Consider the following 18,958-nt stretch of genomic DNA (forward strand, 5'->3'; position numbering starts at 1 on the left):
AAAATAGTATTCATTGATTTTCACGATACTTACATAGAACCGAGACCTGTACGATGTCCTCTGACGTTGATGAACCAATGTTATTTTCTAGTACACATTTGTAAGAGCCCATGTCACTGGGGGTCGCATTTTTCACGGTAAGAGCCGTTTGTTCCGTGATACCACCCTCGTAGTGGTCGTCGGTTAGAACCAGTTCCTTATCGTCTCGATACCTGAACAAGTAAATAAAACACGTTCTGTAAAGAAAGATACGTAAAAAGAAGGGAAAGGAAAGTAATTCTTTCTGCGATTGATTTCATATAAAATTTATAGTATTTCTTCTTGCACACTATTTTATATCATCTGCTTATTATTTGCCTCCGTTCTTAAAATCCAGATGAAAAACGAACGATTAAAAAGAACGTTCTCCATTTCTAACGTAAATACAACAATTTTGTTGAAAATTCCATGCGTTTTCCGATAATCGTTGGAACCGAAAACGCAAATAAAACAAAATTAAACATGAAAAAACGAATAAATTCGGAACAAATCTAAATTGGATCCTACAGCGACCAGAAATCAACCAACCGAAACGAGAGTCTCAGCAAATCAGATTTTCAATATTTTCGAAACATTACAACTACAGCAGAACCAGTTTGCAATGTGAAAAACATCACCCACGATGAAACCTGGAATGGTCTGCATTTCGAACGAACGCCAGTTTACAGTTACCGGAAAGTGTTAAACGCGTGTTCCCTTTTATCCTATTCCACCGCGTACGCAACAGTTACGCTACGATTTTTTAATATCCAACATGTCAGTACGTTCGCAAGTATTTACACGATGAAAATTTCTCATAAAAATCGCTTTACAATCGTCGCGAAAATAATCCTCTCCCTTTTTGTCTCTTTTTTATCGCACCAGCAATTCGTACGCTGTTAACGAGCAATTTTTACCAGTGAAACTGTATCGTAGCCTGTCTCAATGATAACCGGGTATCCATGATCGATGTCGAGCGTAAAGTAGCCATCGAACAGATGACTCTTAATCAACGCTCGTCGTTCTCTCGTAATTATCGTGTTTTCGGTAGTAATCGCGTTTCATGTATTTTTATTGCGCCACACGGTAGCAATTTCTTACCGGAATATTTCTCTCGTATAGCCGACACCTGGAATTGAAACTCTCTCCCTCCTCTCTTTCTCTCTTTCTCTCTGTCTCTGTCTCGTGAACTCGTGCGCGTGCACACGCGCCATTACATGCATCAGCGTGAAATATGGTTTTTAGGTTGCGCCCACAGAAAAATATAATAAATCATCCCGATAAATTCGCGCCTTTTTATTTTGACGTTTCGAATGCCGCTGTCGAGCCTGCTACGCTGGATACTTTAAATCCTTTCAGTTCCGATACCTTCAGTGTTGCACACTATGCGTTATCGAACACGAGACGCGAAGCTCGAGTTTCTAAATATTTGATAGTCTGTGGAATTTTAGCGTATGTATATACGCCAGTAGCTGTTTTCCAGGAGAATCAATATGATTGCTTTTTATACATTGACGGTGTATTTCGTTTTTACACTGCATGGTCGTGCAAATTTTTCGGTAACCTTTTCTGCTGTATCTGCGAAAAATATTGGTAAAATATTGGTCGAAATTGAGAGACTGTTGAACATTGATTATGAAATGTCGTTTCCTCGAATGCAACTTTAACCATACGCGGTTGATTTTCTCGAAGACCAACGAATCTTTTCAATTTATTTCGTCATATATAGTGGCGAACAAAATAAAGTTTATAAATTAAGAAGCGTAAAAGGACAATATAATTTTGCAAAATGGATTCATATTAATTGGATGAGAGCAACGAATAAATATGATGTCTGTTACCAATACGGTAAAAAGAGTTTTTCGTACAGAAGGTATACAAATTCGTAGTGTATCAATCTTAAACTTTCTTTTATTCGCCACTATAAAATCACCCTGTACCCCATAACAAGTACCATGAATTACGGGCACTGTATCTATAGAACATTTCCTCGAAGTTTTCTTAAGTCCTCTTAGCAGGAAAATTCCACGATATCGAGGCATTAATTGCTTGGCAATAACTTGGAAGATCGATGTGCCGCGGCGTTGCAAAAAATTTGCAATTCAGAATATTCATTTTCGATTCGCTAATTAACGCTCTGTGAGAAAATTGATCAGCACGATGGTCGTTCTCGAGGTGTTGGAAAACTACCATCGACCTGGGCAAAGTCTTCGTCGTTTTGTGCATTAACCCTTTGAAATCCAATATCGGTAGGTATACACGGTCGATAAACGGTTGTACGAGTTCGCCGCTTCGAGATCGGTAAAAGAATTTCACCACAGTACGCGAACTGAGTAACAATCGTGGCTCAAATGTTTATTTCAAGATCTTAATCCCTCTCTTTCGATTCGATAGTTTTTCGAAAGGATTCTATGTCTTATAGCTTTCGTAAAATTGTTATTCGAAATGCCACGAAAGAGAAGATTATTAGTTCGTCGTCCTGCAATATTTGACGAAATATAAGAATTATTAAAAGATTATGATAGTTTTTATAGCTTTATTGTTGGTAGAATTTATTTCGAACGTGTTTCGTCAATTACTATAATCACAGATACCTTCAGATACTGTAATAAATACAGAAGTTATTTACTCGAGAAATAAATCATTCGTGTTTATATGGTTTATATGGTATATTCCTTTTCTCGATTTTTAATAATAAATGTATATAGTAAGAGATACAGATTTATGCGACGAAATCTTTCTCATTAGAAATATAAACGACTGGAGATGTTAATAAATCAATTTGAAATATTATTTCGTCACCAGAAAATTTCTATTTCATACTATATATATATATATCTTACTTTATTATAGTCTGTTATTTGAACCACCCAGGAGCTATATTAAAAAAAAAACTCCATAAATTTGAAGGTAAATTGAAAAATTTATAAGAAGTAGAATATTAATCAATTTAGCTTCCGACAAATTCATTCATCAATCTTATATCAAACAACGAGACAGAACAGTGAATAATTACGACAAAATTATAAAAATCCTACGAAAAGCTATGACATCACCTGGGCCATCTTGCACGATAATTTACCAATTAATCCCATAAAATATCGTTTGTTTTATTATCAAAATTATTACTTCCGCAGCAAAGTATTTCTTACTACTGGTACCTTGTAACTCGTGATTTCTATGATCTCGCGGATGATATAACATTTTTTTTTTTTAATTAAGTTGAGCAAAAGGACGTTAATTTCATTAAGAACACCAGTTACCGTAACGATACGCAAACGAAATGATACAGCAAAGAAACCAGAAAGTAAAGTTTCACGACAAAGTACTCAAATAGCCCATACTAATCATATTTTTATGCAAACTAGATTTTACCCCTTTATTCCAACCCGAAGACAGAATTTTTGCCCGCGTCTAGATACTTCGATCATCTGTGTAGCACATCCACGGTATACCTTTCAAGGCAAAGCTTAAAACCGCGCCCATAAAACGGCTCTTGGCTGCTCTCTATAATATTACATTAAGTCGATAAAGAATCTGTATCGTCGCGGGCCAAGTTCAATCCAATCTTCGCCGTCCGAGGATTAACTTCCAGTTACTTCCGTCCTCTTTTATAACACAGTTAGCCGTGGTTGGGCGAAACGCTATAAACTCGCGCGAGCCGTCAATAAACTCTACAGAGCAGTTTTGTAGAGAAAACCGAGAACGCTGGATTCCCATGGAAGGAGAGAATGCTGCTCGATCGAGGTGCCTCTTAACGCTTCTTAGGATAACGCGTTTAACCATCGTTTAATGCGTTCCGTGGAACGCCATTATTGGCGACCGATGAGCAGAATATAGAACGATGGTGTTTTGGTGTTTCGTACGAAGGGAGGAAAGAACGAGCTTTTGATGAGCGGCAAGGGTTTCTGTGATAAAGGAAAAAGCAGAGACGGGACGTTATACGAGAGAAATTACACGATAAGAGATATATGTATTATAAAGGAAGTATAAGTAGACAGGTAGCGGAAGTAGGTATCAATAAAGTCTAATGTCTCTTTGATCAATAATATTCTGCTGGCGTTAAGTACGTGTCGAATCGAACTGAGAATCGGACGTGTACGAATTATACCGCGAAATTGTTTTGTGAGAAAGGAAAATACGATTTTGTTGGAAGAGGAAAAATTACGGTGTCTTTGATTAAATTTGTTTCAATTTTGTCTTAGTTTGATTTAATTGAGAAACCAAAGAAATTAGTTAAACAGTAATATTGAAAAATGGAGGCAAAACAAATATAGAGAAATTTCATTGGTATCGGTAGTATTCAGTGCAACGATATTTAATCAAAAATAAAGGCATTTAATGTTTATAGGTAAAAGAGGAAAGGAATAATTACGAAAAAAGAAGGAAATTATTCTGTTACAACGAATCGATATATCGCATATTTGCGTGGAACTGATGTACTCTTGAACATATTGAGAATATTTGCGATGGCTTTTAAAAGGGAACGTACGGGTCAGAGTTGAAAAGTATTGCTTTTTGGGATACTTTCGCGATTTATGTTTCGCGTTTCATACGTAGAATTTTTTTATACTCGAATATGCTTGTAGTTTTATCATTTGCTCTTATACGGGCGCTTTCTGTGACAAAGTAAGAACTAAATGTTCGTTAAACTATTTTTCAAACTTCGACTGTGAACAACTAACTAATAAATAAATAACACGCGAACAGAAAAGATAAAAATAAAAGCCTCGTCTTTTATAGGTAGGAACAATGAATTATAAAAAGTTAACAAAAGACAGTAGAGTAATAAAAAAATTTTAATATACTTCCGAGCCAATTACTCTATTCACGGCAGGAGTTACAGCGTAATTCAATACACGTTCAACGTCAAACAATTTACCTTACTTTTAACAACAGCATTCTATCATAATTTCTTGGTAAATTGCCTGTCCGCAATTTTCTCTCTCCTTTTTTTTTCGGCGATTTATTTATCTATTTCCTTTTTCTACAAAGAACGCTAGATCGATCTTGTGAAAAGGTACTATAAAACGACTAAACTTCCCCGTGGTAGTTCGGAAGTAGGAAGCTTGATAAACGAGCAAAATCGTTCACGAGAAAGAGAGAACGTGTCAACATCTGAAGAATGAAAAACATAGATTTACGTGATTCAGAGAACCACGTGGTAAAGACAGGCAACATAAATTTCTGATTTTCTTCCTCTTTCCCCCCTATTTTTATTCAATTTACGTTTCAGCGCGTTTTATCAATTCCTATTACGACTACGATAGTACACCATAAACCTCGTACAAGGCTATACACGGGCTATACAGGCTACAAGTTGATTCGAGCGAAATAACGCGCGTTCAAACTAATTCGCGCGCTAAACGGCGGATTAAGAGCAATAAATGTATTCCTGTTTTCTTTTTAATAGCTCCCGCATTGGTAAATTCAACGGATTATACACACTCGCGTATATAAATGCGAGCAATCTATTATTCGAAAGCACCGAGATTTCTTTTGAACTTCATATATCGTCTTTATAGAACGCTGGAAATATCGACGTCGTTGTTTTGGACATTTTTAGAGACATAAATAAAATTAGAGGTTAATCGTTAATACTTAATAGGCATTAGTTATTAATTGTTAATGGTAGATTTAATAAAAGAAGAATTAATATTTTTAGCAAATATCGAGGAAAGTTAAAAATGAATTCCGATATATTTACCATGCTGTTTTTAACAGAGTGGCCGGGTTCGCTTCGTAGTCGCAGAATACTATAAAATCTTCAGTTTCGTTCACAGTGATGTTCTCTGGTTTAATTGTTACTATAGGTGGATCTGCAACAGACAAATTATTCTTTATGTTAAACGCGTACATATGCTAATTTATAAAATAAATATGGAGAAGAGCCCACTAACATTTTCACTGATAACGTTTGTATCTTACTTTTGAGTAGTCGTGGCTGTTTCGTTCACTTGTATCGTGCCGTTCTTTAATCAGAACACGGAGATAATTCAATTAAAAGCGTCCCTGTGAAAATGTGGAAACTCTCGTCACGAAGATGAAAGAGCGGCGTTGAGAGGATCTTATCTCGCCAAGGTTTTATGCCGAAGCACGTGTTCACGTAAAAAGAGAAAAGTGAAAAATATGACGTCACGGAACACGTAGCCAAATTGAAGGATATATAGCTGCAAAGGGAAAGGCGTGAATCGCGAAATTTACTATCCCGTTTATAACGGGTGCAACGAGAATATAATGATTCGATCGATTTTACACGCGTCCACTGCATTTTCGAGGAAACATCAAAGTAGAAATATATTTTCGAGGAGAGAAGGGAGTTTATTTGAAAATATCGAATCAATGCTAATAAAAGATCCAAAATTTCTCTAAGGTTCAAAATATCTAAAAAAATTCAAGAATAATCTCGTAAAAAATTTTAACAAACAAACAGGTAAAAGACCTACAATTGCAAAATTTGTAAAATAAAATTAAATACTTTGGAGGTTGAAGCGAAAGAAAACTATCATAGAAAATTTGCAATAATTTCAATCGTCCTTTCGAAAAACCAATATCTGCGCTAAACACTTTTTACTCTTCTCGGTAAATGGATGTTATAAATTCACGAAATTTCCAACTCTTACTCTCATAGTACCTGCATGGTATTAAAATAACGCACTTTAGCAATGTACAGACACAAAGGTTATCGCAGAGTTGGTATCGTGCAGGCTGTAGAATTGGGAAATCCACGCGTCCGCCATCCGAGAATACGTAGCCGCGAGGCGTCTGGAATTAAAATAACGCGTGTGCCCGGAGAGAAGTCCTAGGAAGCGGAAGGTGCAGCCTCGTCCGCGTTCCGAGATATGTTTAAACGCGACGGCACAAAATGCCCGGCATAAAACAAAACCCCCGTAAGTACGTAGTCGCGAAAGTGGCCTGTCTAAAGGGGAAGAGAAGCTGGAAACGCGCCAGGGCCGCGCGAGTTTCACGTTTCCAATCCGTGGATAGTTTTCCTGCTGGCTACGAAAACGAAACTTTTCCCTTTCCACCTATTCCGCCAGACCTAAATGGAAACACCAACCAGACGCTAGGCTATCCGTCTTGTCCTCCTCGTGTCGTTATGATGGAATCTTTTCGTCGTCTGGCTCGTGTAATCGAGAGATACTAAACGCTAGTCTGCTAGATGAAAGCATCGTTCGAATAATTATTAGATTTCATATATAAACAGGATTAATCCTTTTACAGCGTAATAAAATGCCAGAGAACAGGGAATGAACGATTTGGAAAATAATTATTTCTTTATCCAGAAGTTCTTTTGCATTTCTGATATGACAAATAAAAAAATATATACGCCTCGTTTCTCTCATTGTGTCTAAGATATAGGTCTGTTAGGTGAGCCTTACTGAAGAGTCCATACTAGCAAATCTTGGACGAGACACTCACTTTCTCTCTTCGTATATACGCAAGTATTAGGCAAGTATTAGGAAAGTTACGAAAATTTTAGCGAACTTGAAGAATCATTAGGAAACTATCAAATGTTCCGAGAACTATTATTTCGAATTTTATATCGGACTCACGTATCGAATCTCGCTTAGTTAGGTACAACGAAAAACAATTCTCTTCTTGTCTATATCCGTTTTAAGGATAGAAACGTTGATCTGTAAATAGAGAGAGGTGGTAGAAAAGGAGGAAGATGCTTTTATAACGATATGTTAAACTCGATAGAAAAACAAATTTACTAGGCTTACGAAACGTTTTAATATACATATAAAAACATGTAAAGGCTTCGTAGAGAAGTTTCGAGCGCAACACTAGTTCGTTTTGCTTTTTCCCCTGTGAAATTACGAGACCGCTAGTCGAATGAGCATCGAACGATCTAATTCGATTTAATTGAATCTACGATTATACCCTTTGTGCGAGAGCGAAAAAGCAAATTGGAGATGGTGCGATAAAACAGGAATATATACATGAACAACCGTGACCTGTGAAGTGTAACTTAATTTCAGGCCGACTATATTGGACGTTGATCAAACACCGCGAAAAAGTCTACTTCAGCCGCCATTTTCACCCCCGAAAGAACGTCGGGATCATTCTGTGCCTTTATTCCTCCGGATCGGTACAGTTAAATTACGGGCGATTCTTTACGATCCTTTTTGCGAACTAACTGTTCTCCGACCGGTAAAATTTCGTTCTAATCGTGCTTTCAGCGTTTAGTACCTTTCCAGAGACAAACGTACGAGAATAGTAATTTTATCGATGGGCTCGGATGACAATGGCCACGAGGACTGTTTCGACGAGAAACGCGTACGATAGCGATTCTTTCTTTTTTTCTTTCTCAGTTTGCCTGATCTCGTGATCATCTCAATTCGGTTTAATTTCGTTTTAGCTTTTTAACTGACAGACTAATATCAGGCTATAAACTCATGCATTTAGGCGAAATTTTGAAGATGCAAGGATACATAGAACGCGTGTGTTACGTAAAACTATTGTAAACATCTACTAGTTTTAACTTTTAGTAGATAAAATAAAATTTTATCGAAGCTCTATTTCTTTAATTTCGTTCCGGAAAATATGAACTCGTCTAAAAATCCACACTCGTCGTTGTTCTGTAGCAACATATACTTATTTCATTATTTTTTTTTATGTATTTTACATCTTACTTTTTATATTACACCGTAAACGTACGATGAAAATTAATTTTGATATTGACTTTCGTGTCTCATTGCGTGTTTAATTATTGTTTATTCATATTTTTGGAGATCAATGAATGTTAAGAATGTTTAGTGGATTGAACTGAATTTTTATCATTTTTATAATAAATTTCAGTTACTACGAGCCCTCAAATTCATTGTTTCGTACTTTTGCTACGCTTAGTAGACGTAGGATTCTGGAAACTATGCAAAATTGTTTTGCAGCGGCTACCTTTCCATCCCAGAAATAACGTTTGTTTGTTCAACAACAACAATCCTCTCCTTGGTCTTCCAACTTACTTTTTAGTTGTTTTAATATATACCACAGTTCCACAACTACGTAAGGTTATTTACCACGTTGTATTTCCATTCTAAAATTAACATTCCCTTGTTCAACATTTCTCGAACTTTATTCTCTAGTCGTTTTAATATCATATATGCTTCTCGTCTGTACGTAAAATTACTGTATCTGCATTTTAAAAATGATCTTTGTCTTTTTCCTATTATCATTAACAAATCCAACGTTAAATCCAATGTTGCTGATTATATTAAAAAATTTTTTTCAAAATTATTATCGAAAGAGTTTTCATGAGATAATTATATATGTAACTTTTTTCCTTATAATAAATTTATTGGATAAATATTTCAATAATTTTATAACACATAGAATAAGAATAAGAAGAGTTTTGTTAGATAATTCTATACATAATTTCAAAATGAAGAACTTTACGTAGAGCAATATTTTTGAAGTTATCCTGTGCTGAAATAATTGTAGTCGATAAATTTTACTAATAATATGCAACTTCAATATGCAAGTTAAAAAATCTCTTCCAATTCCTTTCCAAACAAAACATTCTAATTTCTTCAACTACGTAATTCCTATTATCGAACATAGCTGGAAGCCATTTCTCCTTGTTCCAAAAGCGCGACGATTCCGGATATAAATACTCGTCCGCGACATGGTGCAAATATCATAAATTCTGGACAAAAGGGAAGATGCATCGTTATCTTGCTCGCAGCTCGTTACTGCAATTTAATTGCGTTCAAAAGGGCGGGGAGCGGGTGAGATTAAACAGCAGGGGAATATTTCGCGACCGAAGACACATTTAGCTTTCTTGCAGAAGGCTTTCTTAACAGCTTGATGAGTCATAAAAATATTAAAATCAAATTTTGTTTTGAAAAACTACGCGATTATGTATTACTTTTTCTCAAATAGTTATTTGTCATGTAATGATTATCTTTTTTCGGATAGAATTTTTTTTAGAATATTTATTTCATCTGTCTTTTTTTCGTGACAAGCGGTGGACATTTTAAGGCCAAAAAGTACCGAAAATGGGGAAAGAAGGTTATTAGATTTTAAATATATCGCAGCCCCTTGACTCCGGTAAGAGGTTCGGAGCTACGTATAATTCGATCATTCCTGTATTCGTTTATTATAATTACATATATCCGGTTTTAATAGCGCACTACGCGTGACCCATATTTTTCCGCTTCAGCCGTTAAAAGACTTAAACGTTTATTGCAATCTATAATCGCCTTTTAATGGCCACTAGCGTGCGTTAACTATTTGTGATTTCATTACTAATGGGGGTGACAGAGTGCCCGCCATTAAGTAATCTCTATCCCTGTGCACAGGCTTGCAATTTAACACGCGTAATTCACACCCATTTGGATATATATACAAGATTTAGACGTATAAATGAGGACACCCTAAAACGAGCATTCGCATTGAAACATTCAAAAGGTAAAATAAGAAACAAATTACCGAAAGATTACATCGCAAACAATCTTAAGACGTTTCAAGTATTACGTTCTCAATTTTCTTCGTGTTCTCAAGAAACACGTAAAAACTTATAGAACACGCGTTAAAAAGAGGACTTTACACTTTTATACGGTGCCGTATCGCATTCCTTTTATAAATACTTAAACTGTTTCCTTCTTTGAGAGACTCGATAGAGAAAGGCGAAGCATAAAAATCGTTGGACGAGCACTTTATGCGTCCACGACGAGGCAAGCAAAGGGAAAGGAGAGTTCGTTATGGCGGTAAGCAGGGACGGATACGTCAAGAATTATGGTTCACTTACATAAAACTTCGATGGTTATCGATTCTATCATCGGTTTCATGTCTTCAGAACGTGTAACTGAGTTCTCAGCGTAACACTTGAACGTTCTTCCGTTGTCGTACACGGACGCCGTAAAAGCCAGAGAACTTGTGGTCTGCAGCGTGCCATCCTTCTGCGAACATAGAAAGCGAAAAAGATATATTAAGTCGTCGATAGCATCATCTGTTAACGGAAAAGCTGTCGACAGGGATCATATCTCTGGATGTTATGCCGTAACTTGCAACTTTACTTTCGCTATTCAACGAGATCTTTCGCGAGCCGTAGTGAACAATGAATCGATCGATTCTTTGAGCCACATTAACGATACACGTGCGGAAAATCGTATGAAAGAAATGGGACACGATAGAAGATCTATGGGAATAAAATTAAAGCCGTACTCGTTGCTGCACCATCGTACTGATGCAACACAATTTAATTTCACTGATTTCTCGTTGTCTTTGTATACCTATGCGTCGACGTACAATGCACAAATAATCGGATTTTTCATTATTCGATTGGAAATATAAGCAGATTTCATGGGAGAATCTTTATGCTACTTTTTCTTTTCGAAAGCATTTGTTTTGATGTTCTTGAAGCGATAGAAAATATACTTCGTCTTAAGAATACTTATTATATACGTATGAATAAAATAAAAAATTTGTCTTGTAGAGTATTTTCGATCTAATAATCGTAAACTTAACTATTGAGATATGTATAATTTTATGTGCTAGACTAGATTAGCTGCGTGTTAGTGATACATGTATGTGAATATGAGTGTGCCAAAGTATGTGTGTGCGCGACGTCTCGAAAACAAGGGAACGTAAACTGTTCAGTCAGTTAACAGTCTGGTATGGAAGAAGGTGAGACAAAGAAAGTGCTGAGACGCGTGCAAGTGTGTATCCATGAATATCCTTGAAATTGCTTATCAAATAAATATCTAATAATTTTAATATAGATTCTAAGTGTAAACTTAGTGTTCCTATACCATTATTTCGGTAACCAGCAGGAAGAATATTTATTAAATTTTAAGTAAATGCCAAAGAATCGATTCTTTCAGCCGAAATATGTTGCTCTAAATCAATTTCAGTCACCAGAATCTTAAATATAACCAATTTAATAACCTTTGGCTATTCAAAAATTCAATAATGATATAACTTCGGTTCTCTCTCCTCCTTTTTTTATGAACAAGGAAAAACCCGAAAGAAAAGAGGATTAATACCACGTTTATACCTGTACCGTCCCACGAATTCATCAGCTTATAAAATTCCACGATCTATCGTAGAACGACAACGTTATTGAATTTTTCTTCCTGGCATCGTCGTTTAATTTAAATAGTGACATCCCCTGCGAGCGTTGAGCAAGGACAACGTCATTGAAAATCCTGCGACCATTTTCCCCGAACGTATTTTTCAGTGTGTTGTTCACGAGTCATCGTGTACATGTGTTCGTTCCTCCGCGATACGGAACCGTAATAACGAGAAAACTGGCAGAAAGTAAAAATAAGAAAAAGACCTGTCCTCCACGATTGCAGTGTGACGTTCGTAAAATTTCTCTTTGATATTTTACGCTGGTAATTATTTCGCGAACAATCGTGTTTGCTGTTCCAAGAGAATCGTGAAAACGATGAATATTGGATTTAGTGGAGACTTTTTGTGATAATCCTATATAAATTTTGATACAGTATCTTTTGCGAGAATAACGAAATCGATAGATTGCTATTGGAAATGTTTAGTCTGCTTGTTTTTGCAAGATTCGATAAATGTCTCGTAACTAGCTCATTCTGAGACAAATGATAATTTTTAATCGATCGTAAGGCGCGTTATATAAATATTGTGGAAGCTAAAATTATCATAAAATAAAAATCAGGAAATATTCAAGTTTAAAATAATTAGCCGCTAGAAATTGATAAATTTAAATATATTATCATTTTAGTATATAAAATCACTTTATAAAAATTGTTTACATCTTCTAAGATACAATCATTTATGACAGAAAATAGTTTATAACAAACTAACTATAATTTTTAACTCGTTCATTTTTATTCATTCTGCAAACTCTTGAACTTTCTTTTGATAAATTAATTTTCTATTGTTAGACTCATTTTAAGAGCATTAAAAGTATACTAATGGCTATTGATTCACCCTATGTACGAGGAGTATTTATCCTAATCGATCGTAATGGAAGGCAGACCGAACGATCGAGTCTTATCGTTTCTTTGATAACATGTTGGTATGCTGATATCGTGAAAATGCAAGAACACAAAATAATAAAAGTAAAACATGGCGAACTGATACGAATGTTGTTACCTCGTAGAATCAATAATGCAAGTTTTCAAGTGGGTGGCGCCGTGATGTAGGTGCAGGCGCGGTTTAATTCAATTACCAGTTACAGTTAATTAAAATTTACTCCTAGTTTATAACAACGATCAAGAATCTCCCGTCGCAACTGTAACGCTCGTTATAAAGAAGCTTTTTGCTCTCGTTTCTTGACGATTTTTTTAAACGCCAACAGCATCTTAGAGGGTTTTCTCTTTTTAGCAGAAGAACTGTTGCCTGAATTACTTAAAGAAGAATATTTCCGAGTCTGGCAACCGATTAATTACTCGAGCAAAACAAATACAAAGGAGAACTAACTGAAATAACAATGACGGTTTGTATAGAACGAATAAAGCAGAAATATTTAAATGGTCAAACTTTAACAAATATGAAATTCTTCAAAATCTTTAGCTCAGTATATGGAAGCAGAAAAAGATCTGCTATTTTATCAACGTGAAAAGAACGTTTTACTTTTCAACTTGGCAACTCAAAAGAACATAACACGATCTGTATAATGGTTTATCACGTTCTAATTCATGACACGACCTGTCATGCATCTTTCGAACTCACGAATCGCCGAAACTAACATTTCGTATTTCGAATCTATCATTTCTTTTCATAACATCAACGAAACTGTATCTCGATGAACCAACGGGGCCATTTGGTTGTCGATATTCCATGAATATTCCAGAGAATATAATTAAAAATGTAAAATCTCGATAAAAAAAATTATATTACTCGCGATATTATAGAAAACTTTGTACTTCCCATTTTTTTATATATTTTTCTACATTATGTTGCTTTTGTGCAATCTTGCATTTTCAAACTTCCTACAAATGGATAAAAATTAATTATAATATTTTCGATTTAGAAATTTGCATTACCGAAACGCGAAGCAAAATGATTAGGTGAAAGTTGAAAAGGAGAAATATCTGCTACTTCTCCGCTGTTCAACGCGTTTATATTCACTGTAAGTTCGAGAAGACGAATTGCTCGCACCTTCTGTTCCATAAATTCAGATAGGTCGAAGACGGGAAGAAGGACGAAACGGATCGAAGCTGTCCAAGCGGATCCGCTTAATCTCGCATACACGTCGCGGCTCGTTTGCATCGGCGAGCATTTGCGGCATGTAATTGCTCGGCCCTATGTAAATTCTGTCTGTTGCCACGTATACCGCCGCCGTACGACTCGATCGTTACGTCACCGGTGCCATAATCAGCTACTCCGTAAACGATGCTAATTATGATACCACGACGCGACGCGACGCGTACGTGGCTGCACGCGAAACGATGACCGTTAGATATCTAAATCTATATAATTGCGATAACATAATCCCTAGCTCTCTATTGGGTCAACGATTAACGCTCGTTGCTTCTTAGTTCGAGCTAGATCATCTTCATCGTGCGAATGAAACATAAGAATAAAGTAGCCTTCAAATTCCAACTAAAAATAGTTTAGAAATAAATTGCAAATTACAAACGTTCAACAACAATTTGAATCTTACCGTTCTCCTCGGACTGACATAACCCGAAATGAAAATCGTATTTGTCAATAGATGTTATTAAAATATACAGGGTGGTTGGTAACTGGGGGTACAAGCGGAAAGGGGGTGATTCTATGCGAAAAAAGAAGTCGAAAATATAGAATAACAATTTTTTTTTATTTTATTTTTTTTAATTTTTTTAAAAATCTACAGTGAGATCCGTTATAACGAGACGTGATAAAGTGTACGCGTACCGAGCGAAAATTCAAAGTCGATTTTCTCGAAAACAAAGCCTCAAACGAGAAATTTTTATTCTGTATTTTCCACTTCTTTTTTCGCGTAGAATCATCCCCTTTCCGCTTGTACCACCAGTTACCAACCACCCTGTATATAGTTCGATGTATTTCGATTTTACTGCTTTTCGCGCGCTTCATATTTTTCGCAAAGAAAGTATTTGAAAATTTGAAAAGAAAATATAAGCGAGAATCAATGGGATTACATTTAAGAAGTAATTGTTCGTAATAAGAGTTTCGCGTATACCAGAGCCTATTTATTTGAAAAAGTAGAAACATGAGAAAGCAAATAGAAAATAAAGCGAAGCGAAGAAGGGAAAAGAAAAGGAAAAAGAAAGAGCTGGACGACTAAATAAGGTGATCCGATTTCTTATTCAGCCATCTAAAGTTGAAGCGACTTTATAGCCGCGGATATTGCCATAATGGATTTATGATGGTGGCGAGCCGTACAGATTCTCCTATAGGTACGTGAACGCGTTATTACAGTGACATGCTACACGAAATGACGTATAATGATTTTCCGATGCGACAAGCCAGCAACATCGTATTCATCTGTGAAATTACTTTTTCATACGCGTCAAGCGATACCTGATTTTGTATCGTCGTACGCTCGTATGAATAATCGTCAGCCGATTACCTGAAATTTCACGCGTACAACTTAAAATGAAAGTTGTATGATTTTAGTGCTATACAAGGTTTACGAGCTGCCAATGGTTTACATTCTAGTGGTCATAGGTGTAGGATCGTTTGACTTAATGACGCTATGTGACGAGAACAATAATGAAGTTAAACCGATCGAATTTGCTACAATGAACCAGTGGCCGTGGTGAAAATGATGTTTGTGTCATGATATCAAGTTACTCTGATGTATTAGTGATTGATCGATTAAATAACTCTATCGCGTGAAAGACCAGTTTCAACGCAAATATCACGTACGTGGATTATCTGTCTAGTATTTTGCTTTTGATCCTATTGTGTCGAGTGTTTCAAACGTCACAAAATAGTGCGAAGGTATTTGCTCTTGAAATTCGATATTTTTTATTAGTTCGCACACAAATTTTGCACGATTCAATTAAATTACATAGAAGCCAATTGATCGAGTTCGTTTAAAGTTTAGTATTTGATGATTGAAAAATTAGATAAAAATTACGTATTGTAATAATAAAAATTGCAAATTTGTATCTTTCTCAGTACGATTAAAGAAATGGAATCTACGTAAATAATTATTACACCCCATAAAAGATACAATGAGTACTTTACTTTTAAAATACCTTTTATATTTTAGAGTATTAGTTTAAATATCTCGTAAATGTACAAGGTCTACTTTCATTTATAAATCAAGAAATCTTCCACTTCCAGAAATGTCGTGGTGAAGTGAAGTTATACTTTGCATATAAAGCGTGATGTTTCCAATTTTCACGGAGTAATGAAAATCTTGATCAGAAAATAAAGGGAATATGCCTCGGCGAACGACTGGAGCCTCGCGTCTAATCGAATTAATTCGAGTCGAACGGTTTGAAGGAATCGCGGGTTGAAATTCGCGCGAAATATACTGCATTTGAATAACTGCTTTCTCGCTTCAGGTAGCACCAACTGCGAATTCTGTTTATTCGTTGGCCGAAGTAGTTTATTGCTCGTGAACTCGTTGCAAGAGACATCAAGTTGGCTTACATAGCTGGTACGGCACTTTGTTACTTAAAATATGCGCTCGAGCTGACGTCCAGACGTTAACGCGACTTCGCCAATCGTCCATTCGATAAAAGAGAAAACTTCGTAGAAGAAACGCCATTAAGAAATTTTAGCTATGAAATACTAATGTAATTCAAAACTGATTTACGCGACGTGATTTAGCAAATAAGACCGACTCCTTTTTAGTATGGTGTTTACGAAAGGAAATATAATATAAGGCAATGTGAAATTGAAAATTTCTTTGATAAAGAACAATGATATAACGATATATCGAATCGCTAAAAAAAGTATATTAATTTTAATAAAGGAGTTTTTAGTCGTTAAAAGATACATTTGCTTTTAACGAAGAACATTAAAGTATGTTAAAATTATTACCAACGATGCACAACATTTTTTAAATATTCGAAATCTAAGGAAAAGATTATTCTTTATTTTCTAATAACTTTCAATCGTATGCTAATAATTTCAATGTTTATTGATTCTATAATCATTAATCTATGTTAAATAATCTCAGCAACGGTAAAAGTAAAATGTAGTAGTACGTTTGTGAGTTCATCGCGGATTATCGAGCAATTCTATCTGGAATTTACTGTCAGCTTCTATCTATTATTCTATGTCTCTTCCTTGCTTTCTATTTGATTATAATGACTGAATTACGTCTTCCAGAGTAACAGTGCGGTTTCTTTTAAAGATTTGTATCTTGCACGTAAGCAGAACAAGGAATTAACAAAAGGGAATAGTTGCATCGCATAGTTGCATGTAAGTTTTCAAGTCAGTACTCACATTCTCCTTGACCTTCGCCTCTTGTATTTGAATTCTGTCGTTACTTTCGTTCAGAACCTCGGTACCGTTTTGCCAGGTGATGTTCGCGGCCGGCCTGGCTGCTAGCACAGTACATTCGAGCATAACTCTCGTCCCTTGCACCACATGGCCCACCACCCCGTTCAAATCCATCTTCAGTGGCCGGACTGGAAAAGATGTTTTGTTGAGATATTTAAGAGTTTGCGGGAAGATAAAGGGAAGAAGATAGAGGAAAATGCGCTCTTAGAATGTAAAAATATCCAAAGGTAATCGAAGTTATTTAGAATTTTAGGAACATTGAAGTTTAAGGAAAATTGATTTAATTAATGTTCAAACCTAAACATTTTCGTACAGTCGAACATTCAAGTTTTCGAATCTTCAAATATCAAAATATAGAAATTTTCACATTTTTACATCTCTTTGCTTCCAAGTTTTCAAATTTCGATACACCAAAACATTTAAATTTTCGAATTTTTATATTTTCAAATTTTATATTTTCAGACATTTAAATTTTCGAATTTTTATATTTTCAAATTGCCTTCTTTACGAATCTTCAAATGTTCGTATATTTGTGCCTTGCTACTTTTAATATTCTGTTCGTTTTCCTTCAATATTCAGGTTCGCGCGCCTTTTTACACATAAATTTTCACGAACCCCTTAAACTACCCCAAGAGAACCTTACTTACTATCAAATCAACGTATCATTCGACCCACAAACTTTCATAAGGTTGCCTGAAGGAAACCTTAATATAGACAAAAAGAGAAGCAAATTCGTTTGAAAATAAACGATGATCCCCGGGAAGGAACGTGTTATTCAGAAAATCCAATTATCGTGTTACGTCAACTTGGCGGTAATACACCTTTACCTCTCGCCCTTTTTCATATAACGCGAACTCGTGGCCGCAACTGATTCATGACACGTTCTCTATGCTTGTTACGTGTCAGTGTACGCAGCAACACGTGTACACATGTACACAGAGAAATACAGTGTCAGGCTGAGCTGTCTAGTATAGACGATCTAATGCAATATCCAAGCTGAGCCGCTGTCTGCATCTTGTATCTTCTATAAGAATAATATAAAGGTGGTGCAAGCTGCAAGGTGAGACAGCTGTAAGGTACGAAGAGGAGGGGTAAGATTGAGAAGCTGGGCGGTTGAATAAAGAGGAAAACTGGATGGGTGGACGAGGAGTGTTGGAAAATCAGAAAGTCAAGTTGCACGAAGAAATTCGAAGGAATTTCTATCTGAGATTTTCTTTCTTCACGCCAGACTTTATTCTTCCTGTCAAACTTTTGAGAAGCGCCTTTTTGAGAAGTATTAGTGATATGAGTTGAATTCCTTAGCTGAATTGTTATCATTGATTTCTTAGTTTCTTACTTATAGTCAGTTCGAAATAGTTGTCATGCACAGAAACGAACATTTTCCAACGAGTCTTTATATTTTCCATGAATCGTTAAAACTTTTTCTACGAAATATTAGTTTCGGTCACGAATTTTATTGGATAATTTTGTGTTATTAGACTGAAAGATTTGGATCGTGAGAATTTCATTTCGTAACAAAATACTGGATCGCTGCAAAGGACCGGACAAC

The 18,958-nt window shown here is 35.8% G+C and overlaps 1 protein-coding gene across 4 annotated transcripts in view; it reads right to left on the reverse strand.

Moving 5' to 3' along the window:
* Positions 1-18,958, reverse strand: part of LOC117211113 (hemicentin-1) — a 432,433-nt gene that overhangs the window by 64,539 nt on the left and 348,936 nt on the right. For all 4 annotated transcript variants that reach the window (XM_033454728.1, XM_033454736.1, XM_033454711.1 and 1 more), the window contains exons 6-9: positions 17,353-17,537; positions 10,772-10,922; positions 5,726-5,837; positions 34-212 (exon numbers count right to left, since the gene is read on the reverse strand). In XM_033454728.1, the coding sequence (XP_033310619.1) occupies positions 34-212; positions 5,726-5,837; positions 10,772-10,922; positions 17,353-17,537 (627 nt within the window). The remainder of the gene's footprint in view (positions 1-33; positions 213-5,725; positions 5,838-10,771; positions 10,923-17,352; positions 17,538-18,958) is intronic.

The sequence above is a fragment of the Bombus bifarius genome, unplaced genomic scaffold (genome assembly GCF_011952205.1).
Source record: "Bombus bifarius isolate JDL3187 unplaced genomic scaffold, Bbif_JDL3187 scf7180000007970, whole genome shotgun sequence".
NCBI classification, from domain to species: Eukaryota; Metazoa; Arthropoda; class Insecta; order Hymenoptera; family Apidae; genus Bombus; species Bombus bifarius.